This window comes from Porites lutea, chromosome 9 (assembly GCF_958299795.1).
Source record: "Porites lutea chromosome 9, jaPorLute2.1, whole genome shotgun sequence".
In the NCBI taxonomy this organism is placed as follows: Eukaryota; Metazoa; Cnidaria; class Anthozoa; order Scleractinia; family Poritidae; genus Porites; species Porites lutea.
The window spans coordinates 29,103,445-29,115,944 of NC_133209.1; the positions used below are offsets into that span (position 1 = coordinate 29,103,445).

At 37.0% G+C, this 12,500-nt stretch overlaps 2 protein-coding genes across 2 annotated transcripts in view; one reads left to right on the top strand and one right to left on the bottom strand.

Moving 5' to 3' along the window:
• Positions 1-6,178, bottom strand: part of LOC140948477 (protein lin-37 homolog) — a 10,435-nt gene extending 4,257 nt beyond the window's left edge. The window contains exons 1-10 of the mRNA XM_073397720.1: positions 6,006-6,178; positions 4,594-4,660; positions 4,243-4,275; positions 3,887-3,931; positions 3,346-3,356; positions 2,878-2,922; positions 2,461-2,488; positions 2,020-2,215; positions 1,419-1,450; positions 524-608 (exon numbers count right to left, since the gene is read on the bottom strand). Of these exons, the coding sequence (XP_073253821.1) occupies positions 524-608; positions 1,419-1,450; positions 2,020-2,215; positions 2,461-2,488; positions 2,878-2,922; positions 3,346-3,356; positions 3,887-3,931; positions 4,243-4,275; positions 4,594-4,660; positions 6,006-6,027 (564 nt within the window). The 5' untranslated portion in view covers positions 6,028-6,178. The remainder of the gene's footprint in view (positions 1-523; positions 609-1,418; positions 1,451-2,019; positions 2,216-2,460; positions 2,489-2,877; positions 2,923-3,345; positions 3,357-3,886; positions 3,932-4,242; positions 4,276-4,593; positions 4,661-6,005) is intronic.
• Positions 6,179-6,288: 110 nt separating this feature from the next.
• LOC140948476 (uncharacterized) overlaps positions 6,289-12,500 on the top strand; it is an 8,065-nt gene continuing 1,853 nt past the window's right edge. The window contains exons 1-9 of the mRNA XM_073397719.1: positions 6,289-6,445; positions 6,530-6,631; positions 6,845-6,938; positions 7,062-7,129; positions 7,404-7,522; positions 9,763-9,838; positions 10,459-10,570; positions 11,006-11,356; positions 11,826-11,961. Of these exons, the coding sequence (XP_073253820.1) occupies positions 6,404-6,445; positions 6,530-6,631; positions 6,845-6,938; positions 7,062-7,129; positions 7,404-7,522; positions 9,763-9,838; positions 10,459-10,570; positions 11,006-11,356; positions 11,826-11,961 (1,100 nt within the window). The 5' untranslated portion in view covers positions 6,289-6,403. The remainder of the gene's footprint in view (positions 6,446-6,529; positions 6,632-6,844; positions 6,939-7,061; positions 7,130-7,403; positions 7,523-9,762; positions 9,839-10,458; positions 10,571-11,005; positions 11,357-11,825; positions 11,962-12,500) is intronic.

Below are 12,500 nucleotides of genomic sequence, written 5' to 3' on the forward strand. Positions count from 1 at the left end.
GCAAATTCCCACAACCCAGCCATCAGCCCCCATTCCGTGCACCCATCACACTGATAAATCAACTAGTGGAGGAGGAATATAGAGGGTGGGGTGGGTGAATACTAAAACAATCGCTATAAACCACTCCAATCCAGCACAACTGCTACGAAAACCACTAAAGAAACTTGACGATCCTGCTGTGATGAAGCAATAATGTTCCACGGGAGCCTACAGTTGTGTGTTTGAGGGGGGAGTGGCAGATATGGCTATGCTTGTGGCAGTTAACTTTGTTACATTTTTGATTTAACTAATAATTTAATATACATTATTTTGCCAAAGTGTCTCAACAAACTCTTAGAAATGAAATGTAAGTTTTTTTAATCAAATGATTCTCTATTTAAGGCCTCCTAGGTCTTTGGAAATAAAAACATTTCTTCATGAAAAATAATGCTGCCATAACAACCAGCCTTGTGGGTTGCCACAGAATGCAGCTTTATTTAAACACCAAATTAATAGTTGTTGTTTTATAGGAAATTATACTTACATAATGAATGTCAAGGGACAGTGGTTCATCAGGATGACAAACGTTCATGTCAAAGTCTTCAACTGATTTGATTGGATCTGGAAAACTTGACATAATATACAAATTAGTAAACATCAAGGCTGTTCTCTAAGGAAAATTGAAGGGGGCAAGTGCTCTGAACCTGTAAAATCTAGGGTGCCCAGCATATAATTTTTATAAAGATTTCATCAGAGAGGAAAAGTTGGGCACCATGGGCCAACCAGCTCTGCTAAAGCTCGGCCCTTAACCCTTTAAGCTGTAAGAGTGATCAGCATCAAATTTCTCCTTGTAATATCAATGCTTTGTAAAACAGAGTGCTCATGAGAATTACAGACATGATCACACAAGATGAATTTATCAACTTTTCCCCACTACTTCTGTAGGAAATGAATAGTGGCAACAAATTAGAATTCACATGTTGATCTTACGTTTTAAAGCCAGGGTTAATATGGTTGCTTATAGGGCAATACCTTTCTTTGTTGCTGTTATTTGTACACTATCTTGAAAGCCTGTGGAAAATATTCCTGTTCAGATGGAATCTATTGAATCAGTCTTCACAAGAGAGCAAGGGTGGCGCAATGGTGAGAGTACTCACCTTCCATCAATGTGGCCTGGGATCAAATCTCGGCATCAACAACATATGTGGGTCGTGATTATTTGTTTACAGGTTCTCCCCTTTGCTCCAAGAGGTTTTTCTCCGGGTACTCCGGTTTTCCCCTTCCGTCAAAAACCAACACTTTCAAATTCCAATTTGACCAGGAATCATCAGGTAGACGAAGAACCACTTAGTGGAAGTGCTACCTCTAATTATTTTTTTAAAGTTTATTTACTTATTTATTTATTCACAGGGTATTAAAGGGTTTTAGCATGCAATTACCTGTAGACATTACTTGGATCCCCTTCACCATTCTAGAGAAAAATATTTCATATTAATCAATAATAAAAAGTTAATTCATCACGTGAGCTTAACTAGACCCATATTGTACATAGGAATGCAATTTTGCTTTAGCTAATCTGCAATCACTTCTGGAAACTGTAACATAAAAGAAATCACTTCCACCAGAGCAAACACCGTAATTAAGAAGGGTCCATACAAGTGAGATAGCTGTTCTAGGATTAAAACTTGTATACTTGATAACTTACCGGTACTTGATCTTACTGAGAAATAACAAGATTCAAATAATAAGATTCATTCATCCAATACAAGCTACAATCTAGAAATCATAATGCTGAAAAAGGTTTCTGATGTACAGGCCATTGCCATTGCCAAGTGAATTTGTGCTGCTTCAAAAGTTGTCACGCTAATTTCAACTCATTTAATTTGTCAAATTTGCAAATTTTTCTGAAGTTGAATTCTAAAAGACTGTATCGAAGTTCAGGAAAAGAAAGTAAAGTCATTGCCTTGTGGTCACATCTTCCACAAAACATGAATTATTGTCAATACTGGAAACATAGGCGCAACAACATTTTCTACTAACACTGTGAGAGGAGGAAGTCAAAGTACTCTCTTGACTGTTTGAAGGAGAGTCACCATCAAGATTGCCATCCTGCGAATCAGACAACTTTGTTCCATATGGTTTATTCTGCATCCATGCTCTTGCTAAAGCGTACAGTGGTGTGTCCTCACTGAACTGGGCAAAGTCCACACTGCGGTCAAACAGCTTCATAACAAAGCTAAAAGAAAAAAGTTGCTTACTTTGTTAATGTCTAATATTGTTTGATAATCACCCCACTGTCCATGATCAAAGACAAGAGTAAACTCACCTTGCTGTAAGAAGTTCCACAAGGCAAGGCCAAGACAAAAACCAAGAAAAGAGAAAGATAAAAGAATAATCAGTTACATACCTCCAAAGTAAAAGGAGCTCAAAATAATATATCAAAAAATTGGAAGATTTAGTATTTTTCACATTCCTATGAACTTACGATTTTGACTACCACTTTCTCCATCTAGGGACAAAAAAGAGAAGTCAAAACATAACCATTTTATCCATGAACATTACCCAAAATATCATGATATTTAGAGCCCAAGTACTTGTATTGATCAACAAATGATAGTGAAGGGAATTCCTAGCACGAGACAGTATGTACATGTGGAATGTGCACAATATGTAGTACAAATTTTGCAAGTAACCTTTAATATCTGATTTGTTCTTTGAGCCACATCTGGTGGACTTTTCCAAAAAGGAATATTTTGTAAGGAAAATTTCACCTCAGCTATAATTCTAGAAATTGATCTCACATAGAAAAGGTGAGAGAGATATTTAAGAAAGAAATAACATTAATAATTACTATTTAGCTCAGCATAATAGTCAATAGATGTGTAAATGTTCACTTACCATCAACTCCCATATCTTTCTTGCGTCTTTTTCGTGGGGTTTTCCCTAAGACATGAAAACAATAGAAAAATTAGTTAATAACATTACATTATACAATTTGGAAATTAAAACAAGAAAAAGATGGTTGAAACTAATGTTGCCCAAAGACATTTTGAACAGTGGTAAATTAGCTGTGACAGCTAAAATAGCTTGCAGAACAGGTGCTATTCTTTAGCACTTTTCAGGTGAGCACGAAGTGATGTGGAGCTTGAGACACATATGAAGGAGGAAGGCACAAGACACAGAAAAAGTGATTTTCTCTGCCTATTCTCCTGTTGCTCATGTCTGGCACTCCACATCCACATTTTGTGCTAGCCTGAAAAATGTGAAATAATAGCACCTGTTATGCAGGCTCCAGCAAAAACAGTTAGAATTCTTGACAGAGGAAAAGTGTTTCTTCATGCACATCTAATAAATAAAGAAACATACCTGAGGCACTCCTTCAAATGTAAAGCAATAAAAAACAAAAAGATATTAGAGGTTAGAAAGAATATACAGTGTCATAACAATAGTGCGATAATAAGGCTTCAAGAAAAACGAAAAGACAATTAATGTTTTTAAGTTTAATTTTTCTTGTTAGATGCTTCAACAAGCAACTGACTATTGGATCTTTTACGAAAAACACTTCTAAAAACACAAAGAAGAGGCATCAAACACACAAAAAATGTTAGCTTTTGCTCATTATTTGGAGTATCAAAAAACTCTAAAACTTTGGACATTGAGAATTTTAAAATATTTTAGAGAGGCAAAAGAGAGAGAGAGAGAGAGAGAGAGAGAGAGAGAGAGAGAGATCTGCTGGAAGCTGAAGTCAGTCTTAAATTAAAAACTTCCCATTAAACAAAAAATGTTTTTTATTTCCATTTTCTAACTTTCGTTTATTTTCATTAAGGCTATGTGAGATATATTAAAATTACTTTACGTCAATGATCTAAGAATCTAATTTGGACCAGAGTGTGTCAGTAAAACATACCTTTTTGTTGGAGTGGATGGCGGTGGCATTTGAAATGACACAGTACTGAAAATCAAAATGTTAGAAACCAGTGATCAGAAAAAAATGCACCTGGTTTGTCTTATGATACCAAGCACAATCCCAAGCCAAAAAGTCATTATTCAAAAAATTGTCAGAAGTCGCTGAAAAGTTTTTGGGACTACCAGTCATGACAAGACGAAAACCTCATGCATTTGACTCAGAAAAAATTGGCAGATATTATGACTTTTACACCATAAAATAATTCACATGAGAGTTTGTTCAGAGGTTAATAATAGTAATAATAGTCATTTTTCTGGAACAGTTTTGGCTTTTCAATTAAAAATACATCTACTGACCTTGCCACTGTAGAACTTGTTTCATCCTCACTACTGAAATAACACAAGCAAATTTAACAAAACTCTCAAATTATTTTCAGACGACTCTAAAAATCTGCAAATGCTACAACAAAAGGCAGTGACAACCCTCTTAAATCATCAGATTTAATAAATGGTTGATCGCAATGTAGTGATCTCCAAAATCAAGCAATCCCTTCAAAAAAAACTGAAGACCTGCTGCAATAGCAGAATATCCAACAGGTTCATAATATATACTAGCTACTGAAAACCATCAAAATAGATTGTAATAATAGATTTATTTTTCATGTTTTGACCGAGGTGATGTGGTATATTACACCAATAAAACTTTACCTTTCTTCGGTTTTCTTGCTAAGATCCTTCAACAACACATCCAACCGTACCCTTGCACTTTTAACACCTAAAATGAAGTTTGAAAAACAGAAAACTAAACTTCCATTCAGTTTTAGTGAAAAATTCGGTTATTTCATCTTTGGATAACTGTGAACTCTTTTGCCACTTTTTTAGTTCACTCATGCGTAAATAGCTACAATCGGCGACAAAAAGAGTTGAGACACTTTGCCCTAAACTGGGCTTTTTTACGTTTTACTGACCTCAGAAGGAGGAAATATAGCTTTTCGTCCCCCATCCCCTCCATGCAATGTTGTGCCGATGTTTGAGCTACCTACAGAAAACAACAAACACCCCAACTTTGAACGGAGGGGACAGGGGAGGGGTGCGGATTCTTTTGTTCCCTGAAGTTACCCTATTTGAGTACAATGTCTTAACAATTTTGTCGCCGATTGTAGCTGCTGGGCCACTTCCTGGACAGAAGGTTGTGATTTTATGGTGAGGAAAAAAAACCATTGTATTGATTGTGTATTGACTTGGTTATACAAAATTAGCCAGGGGAATGGGCTGATTGGAAATGGTGAAATATTTTGAGTGAATGGCTGAATTTATACTAGAGATAGACAAATAATTTGTATAATTTGTCTAGGTATAAATTCGTGGGATGAATATAGAGGGATTTTTAGTTTCAACGAAGGGAGAAGAAAGGGAGCAGTCTCCTCAAGTCAAAACTGAACAGAAATCCACCTCCGTTTCGTTTTTTAAATTTTGAGACGGAATAACCATCTCAGGCCTGTTAGCACATCTATAAGATAAGCTAAAACCTGCCTGAACACCAGATTTATATCTAAACTAATTATCCACCTTAGACAAATAATTTGTCTCTGGTATAAATAATTGGCCAAAAATAATAAGGCTTAATTATCCATTTTATTTCATTGATAAAAGCTAAAAGTTGATTTCAAGTTGTCTTAAATCAATGATATATACACAACTTGTCCGGAAGATCATAGGTTTACTTCTCCCCTCATGGTGAAAATAATAGCAGACTCGACAGACTGCATAATCTCAGGTATTGTTATTCAAATCCATTCCCATCTTGTTATTCCTTCTACAAGGAGGAATTTCTTAGCTTCGATTGCTCAGAGCCCCCATGAAGGATCACAGGGTCCTCTACAAAATAATCTCCCTTGCAGGGGTCCCCCCTCCCCCCGCAGGGGAGGTGCATCAAATATGGTTATCAATTTTGAATTTTGTTGATTCTCTCAATTAACATGTTCATGTAAGTATCACAAACTTTATATCACGTATCTCTTGGGGCAACCTTGCGCTTTAAACTGCTTATTACAAACAGCCTTATCTGCCGACCTTTTAATAAACTTAAGCTTATATTTAAAGAAGAATGTTAAGCTTACCACTGTCCTCGCTTTTCGCCATGAAAATCTACACTTCGAAGCAAAGTTCAAGGTTTAATCAGCTTACACCAAAAACAGTCTTTGTCTTTCGCGATGATATATCTCAAGAGGTTGTTTCGTGAACCCAGAAAACAAGGAAAAGCACTACTTCTTCGAATTCGACGCCATTTTATCGTACAATCTCCCGGATAAAGTACCTTTATTTTATTGGTTCGTAGAACTTGATGTCATTTTGTATCCCAGACGCCCTTGCACATTTTGGATTCTGATTGGTCAAAAAATCAATGTTTTCAAATTTTCAAATAGACATCCACAAGTTTTCTTTCTGTTGACTTCTAAACTTTTTTGTATAAAATTGAAATAGTAGTTTAATCATTCCCTATAAGTGTTTAAACACGATGTGTAATACTGACAAGGCAGCTGGGGTTTCATTCGGAAACGTAGGTATCTCTTAAAGACAGCAGATCCGCTGTAAATCATTAACTTTACAACCTATGTAGCTTAATGAATTTCATCTTTCCCAGGTAAATTTTACTCCATTGGAACAAGAGGCAATTCAGAACGCCTTAAATCAAAAGCTTGGGCCAGAATATATCAGCCAAAGAGCAGGGGCTGGTGGACAGAAAGTAAATATTAATTAATCTGCTTTTAATTGTGCTGTGTTGTAAAGAAACAATCAATCAATCAAAGACTTTATTTAACTTCGAATTTGTTGAATGTAAAATTGCTAATATCTCCGCAGCTACAGCAATAGTCCATGCATATGTCTTTCAAACAACCATCTATCCGGTACAGCTACCTATAAGCTAATATGTTTATTATTTTCTACCGGTATTAAGCTTGCTTATGTGGAAGGATGGAAACTCATAAATCTGGCAAATGAAACATTTGGCTTCAATGGATGGTCGCATTCAGTAACCCATCAAAATATAGGTGAGCATTTATAGAAAAATGTTGTAGGTGATGATCAGCAGAATTGCTTGTTTGCAATTCATACCTTACACCCTTCACATGATACCTTAAACAATTCAATGGTTTCTTTTTCTCCCAACCAAGACTTTGTTGATCAGGTGGCAAACAAGTATTATGTTGGAGTGAGTGCTTTTGTAAAAGTTCAGTTAAAGGTATGACTTCTTTCAATGCAAAAATCACTCTTTTTACTAAAAATCATTGAGACCTGCAGCAAGAGCTCTCTATAAGGTTCAATTCTTGCTGTCCTGCTAGCAGGATCTATGTTAAGACTTTGTTACATAGGGTGACATTTTTTCTCCAAACACAAGATTTTGTACAGAGACAAGTATAGAGAACTTTTCAAAGTTTTGCAAAATTATTACTACAACACCTTGGAATACTGACAATGATTCCTTTTTTTATTTATTGTTTTAAACATTGTTGTAGGATGGAGTTTACCATGAAGATATTGGTTATGGAGTCTCAGAGGGAATGAAATCCAAAGCTTTATCACTTGAAAAGGCAAGAAAAGAGGCAGTTACTGATGGTCTAAAAAGAGCCCTCAAGTAAGTTTGCTTTAGGCCGTTAGACAAAGCAATGGTTGACAAAACACTGACTCCCGGTCCACCCTAAAGTGGACTACCGCACTGAAGTTTAGTGATCAGGGTTAGAAAACTGAGTGAACCAGGTTCCATTTAGGGTCATTATACTGGGAAAACTGACCTGAGACTTGATTTACTTTAATAGTTTGCTAACCCTAGTCACTAAACTTCAGCGTTGTACTCCATTTTAGGGTAGTCCATGGTGGTAGTCCATAGACTGGGGGTCAGTGTTTTCTTTACCATGAGACAAAATGCAGGATTCACATATAGGAGGTCCCTCACACAAGGTTTCAGCTGTTATAATAGCATTACTTTTACTGGAAAAAATTAATATGTACATAGTATTTTGGGTACACTGTGAGTGGTCACTTTCAAGTCAGGTGGACATGTAGGTAAAATTCTGTCCTCACAAGAAGAATTTCCTTTTCTCCCATGAATAATAGAGACCTTTTAGATTTGAGGATGAGGGCAATTATGGGGACAAGATTTAACTAAAAAAATTTTCACAGTCCCAAAAAATATGCACCCTGAAAAGCTTCATTTGTACTTTTTTTCAGTGTGGCTAAATGTAATTTAGGCAAAGTTAACCTTGAACAAATGCTGATCAGCAGTTTTTCCAGCTATACTGAGGGTGGCCCAATGCCTTTAGCGAGGGTACCTCGTGACTTGTATACGCAGTTGCTTGCTTGCAGTTCTTTGCAAAGTGTTTTGCAATGGCTTGCTGTTTGCGTGCCATTTTGTGCTTTGGTTTTTCCCATCCCTCCCTTCCGCTTGAGGTAAGGGCCAGGGTTGGGTTGTTCAAAGCCGGGTTAAGATAACCCAGGGTTAGTGCAAGATTTGAATTCAGATATGAAAGCTTAAAAGGCAAATTCAGTTTTATTCTTTTTGTCTACAATTTGATGATTGGATGCTCTAAAAAGAATAGTTAACCAACTGCCTCGCTTAAGTGGAAGGTGGGTGCCCGGGATACCCAGGGGCTTCCACTGTGGCCAGCCAGCCCCTAGATAGAAAAACTGCCCCCATGGCTGGCAAATCCCCGCAACCCAGCCATGAGCCCCCATTCCAGGCACCCGTCACACTGATCAAACAGTAGAAGGAAGGAAAATAGGGATGGGAGGGGGGGGGAAGACGCTAAATGAACCGCTCCACAGACCACTGCACAAATGCTCGATGAAGAACACGCAGATCCTAGCTGTGTACAAAGCTACCACAAACCATGTGAGCCTGCACTTATGGGATTGACCGCTGGATGCCCGCTACGCTCGTGGGCCGCTTGTCAGCTAAGCTTGTAGACCGCTAAGCTTGTGGACCGCTAGACCGCTTAACTTGTGGACCGCTAAACTTGTGGACCGCTTAACTGCTAAGCTTGTGAACCGCTTGACCGCTATGCTTGTGAACCGCTTGACCGCTACGCTTGTGAACCGCCTGACCGCTAAGCTTATGAACCGCTTGACCCCTAAGCTCGTGGTGGTTAACTTAGTTAAATTACATTTAACCAAATAGAAAATTATCCAGGAAAATGCTTTTGAACAAAAGAAAAACTTAGAAACCCAAGTTAAAATTTAACCTTGCGTTAGCGCTAATCGACCTTCGAACAACTGGGCCCAGGTTAGTATTGATCAGTGAGTATTCCACTGAATTGTTCAGTATGATGGTGCCTGGTAGGGGGCACTCGCAGGGTTACCATGGATACCTCCTCTTCATGCTAGAGCATTGCCCAGCTCCACCAACTTTGTAGGCACCAGTGCCCAAGTTCATGTATTGGTGATGAGTTTAACCAGAAAAATTGGCAAGGTTATTTTTATTGAAAAGGAGGTTAAGCCCTCCCAGGATCGCAAAATGATAAAACTACTAACATTTGACAACTTGTATCTGCAACTACAACACAAAAGGCTATCATATTTTCATGCCAAAATGACACTGGTTCATGCATGCACACTATGTAGTATTGAGAAAATTTCACCATCCTAGTTGTCCTCATCTTAGAATATAAAGGTCATTAATAATCAAGGCTAGGAAGCAAAGGAAATTCTGAGTCAAATTACATGTAGGTTGAATACTGCTTTAATGTGAGGAATGGATTTTACCTACAGCCGAGACATAAATATAAAAAGGTTGGATTGTAAATGAAATCATTGTGATGTACCTTCATGATAAAAAAATACTCCAAGTTATAATAAATTTTGTTTTAATTTGCCTCATAGGAGCTTTGGACAGTCACTTGGCAATTGTATAAGTGACAAAGATTACTTAAAGTACATTACAAAACAACACAAATCAGTAAGTTTTTAAAACTCAAGCCTACTAAATATACACATTGTATCTTGTATTTTTCCAGTAGGAATGATTAAGTGTTGAATCCCAACTGGAGAATGATGTAAATCCTTCTTATAGAAACTCAGAGCAAAAAAATGGAACCATCAGCCAAATGGCCATTGGGATAAACAGATTTTAGTAAAATCCAACTAGTGGTCGATAATCAATGCTGCATTCTGATTGGTTGAGCTACTACTAGGTTATATGTTATAGCTTGCTAGTAGCGAAAAGCACCAGTTTTGAAACCCAAAACAATGGCGGTTGAATCGCATTTAGCCAGCTAAAGTTGTTTTGTCTCAATATAATTGACCAGCCGGTTGGATTTTACTAAAACAATTATTCCTCTCGCCGTCATGACCTCTGAGTCAATAGCCCATTCGGCGTTCAGCCTTTGGCCTCATTGGCTATTGACTCAGAGCACATTCGGGCTTGAGGAATAATTGTTAAATATCTTATTGGCCTAAGCACATTGCTATATATTCTGATTTTTACAGGAATCAGAAGGGTGGGACTATCAAGGGAAAATGTGAAGAAAACAGTCTTGTTATCAATAATAAATTTTTCTTAATTCTCTCACACTGTAGTTAAATACTGAGTATGATTTAAACCACATGAGGAGGCCTGGTCAAGGTCTGACAAGAAAAGTTACCGTCAACCACATCCAACACTCTGAGAAGACGAGTGAAACCACAGCAAGTATAAGATTACATCTGCTTCTTTGTATGCTATACTATGATTAAATGAACTATACACAACAAAAAATGTGCTGCACTATATTAATACTACTTTATTTTCTGGATGCTGACTAGTTTAAAAGAAGGACACTCAAGTTCGTGCTAAAAGCATAGTGATTATAATTATCACCCTTTACAGTAAATTTACAAGTCATATCATTATTCAGACATTAACTTCAAGAAAAGCTCATAAATTAAAAGTCTGGCTATGACACAAGACATTATTATGTAAGTTAGTCTTACACCATTGAGACTTATTCGGAAAGTTTTATTTATGTTGTCAGCTGTATTGAAATTTATGTTCAGCTTACTAAATCAGCCTTTTGTTAGCAGATACTATTCCAAAAAAAAAATGAAAATGAAAAAAAGCAACAACCTCATGTTTCTTTTTCCCTAGATGATTGTAACGGCAACATTTGTCAGGCTCAAGTCATTTCTACTTCCAAAATCTCTGGAAAAAATTCTGATGGACTCACCTCAGAAACTACAAAATATGTTACACCAAACACTAATGCCTTAAAACCTGTGGCGAGAATAGAAGTTAGAACTTCACTGGAAGATCTTAATTCACCAAAGACTGGGCCTCCCCATCTTCCTCTAAGAAAACCTGTTGCAGCCTCTACCCCTGCAGTACCCCTTGCCAGAAAACATTGTACCTCTTCAGTGACCACACCCATAGACTGCAGGTCACTTACATCAATGGGTGATACTACACCACAACAGGACAATTACAGCGTCATTCCAGAAGGTGACATATCACATTGTCATACTGTTTAACAATGCAAAAAACTCAAGTGGAACCGACAACTTTTTGAAATTCAAACAGATGTTTTGATTGGCTAATCAATAAATTATTCAAGTCTGTTACCTTTGTTGTGAACATGACCTGTTATTGGCCCATTTTATTATTCTTTATTTTATTATTGGAGCAGCGTGAAAAGAAAGTCATGTCGTGAGAGCTCAGAACTGGTGGATTTTGCTATTGGGCTAGTCAATGCTGTTCTTAACTTGCCCAATAAACAAGTGAAGTTTTTAGCAGAATTCAAATTACAGTAGAAAAACTGTAATCACTCCTACTCATCCCGTAAAACTGACTTTCTCTGGACCCTGTGGAGTTACAATTTATTTTTTGCTATTTTTTTAAAGTTCAACCTCTGATTGTTACATATCTTTCTATGGTTGAAGAAAAGAATAACCAAAAATATTTGTCTCAATAGATGATCCAATGCTATGGAATCAGTCATTCGGATTTGAAGAGGCTCTCATATGTTGCAGTGATGAATTCTTGATGAGACCAGAGGAAAGTAACGTGGAAAAACAACCTCTTGAGGAGAATGATGTAAAACTGACTGGGTATGTCTAATCATAATAATTAATAAAATAAAATACTTTTGTTCTACTTTACGAAAATGTCTGGGGTACTTTGAACAGTTTACCTCACTCGTTTTGTCGCGCATAGTAAAGATTTTGTCTCTTGAAAAGGTTTTCATGTTGATGAAGAATCCATTCCTCAATTTCTTTTCTGGAGTAATATAATACATTTAGCCAGGGCTAAAAGCGAAGCTCTCGATAATATTTATAGTTTGTTCAAACAAAATATAAAAGCGGCGAAGGCATGCAAAGCCGGAAAACGGTGAAAAACAACAATAGGTCTACTTTGCACGTGCAGCATACTTTTCTTGTACATTTCTTTGCCGTTGTTTTGCACGACTACAACGTGAACTTCCAGAAACTTCTTAGTTACACGTTTTATGGAGGAAATGTCGTACGTGTTCCGTTCACTTTTTTTTTTCTGCCGCTTATTTTCACCTTGCATTGGTGGCCGTTAGCATTTCTCATTTTGTCACCTCCGCTACAAAATTTTCAAGTTGTTCTTCCAACAAAAAATGTCT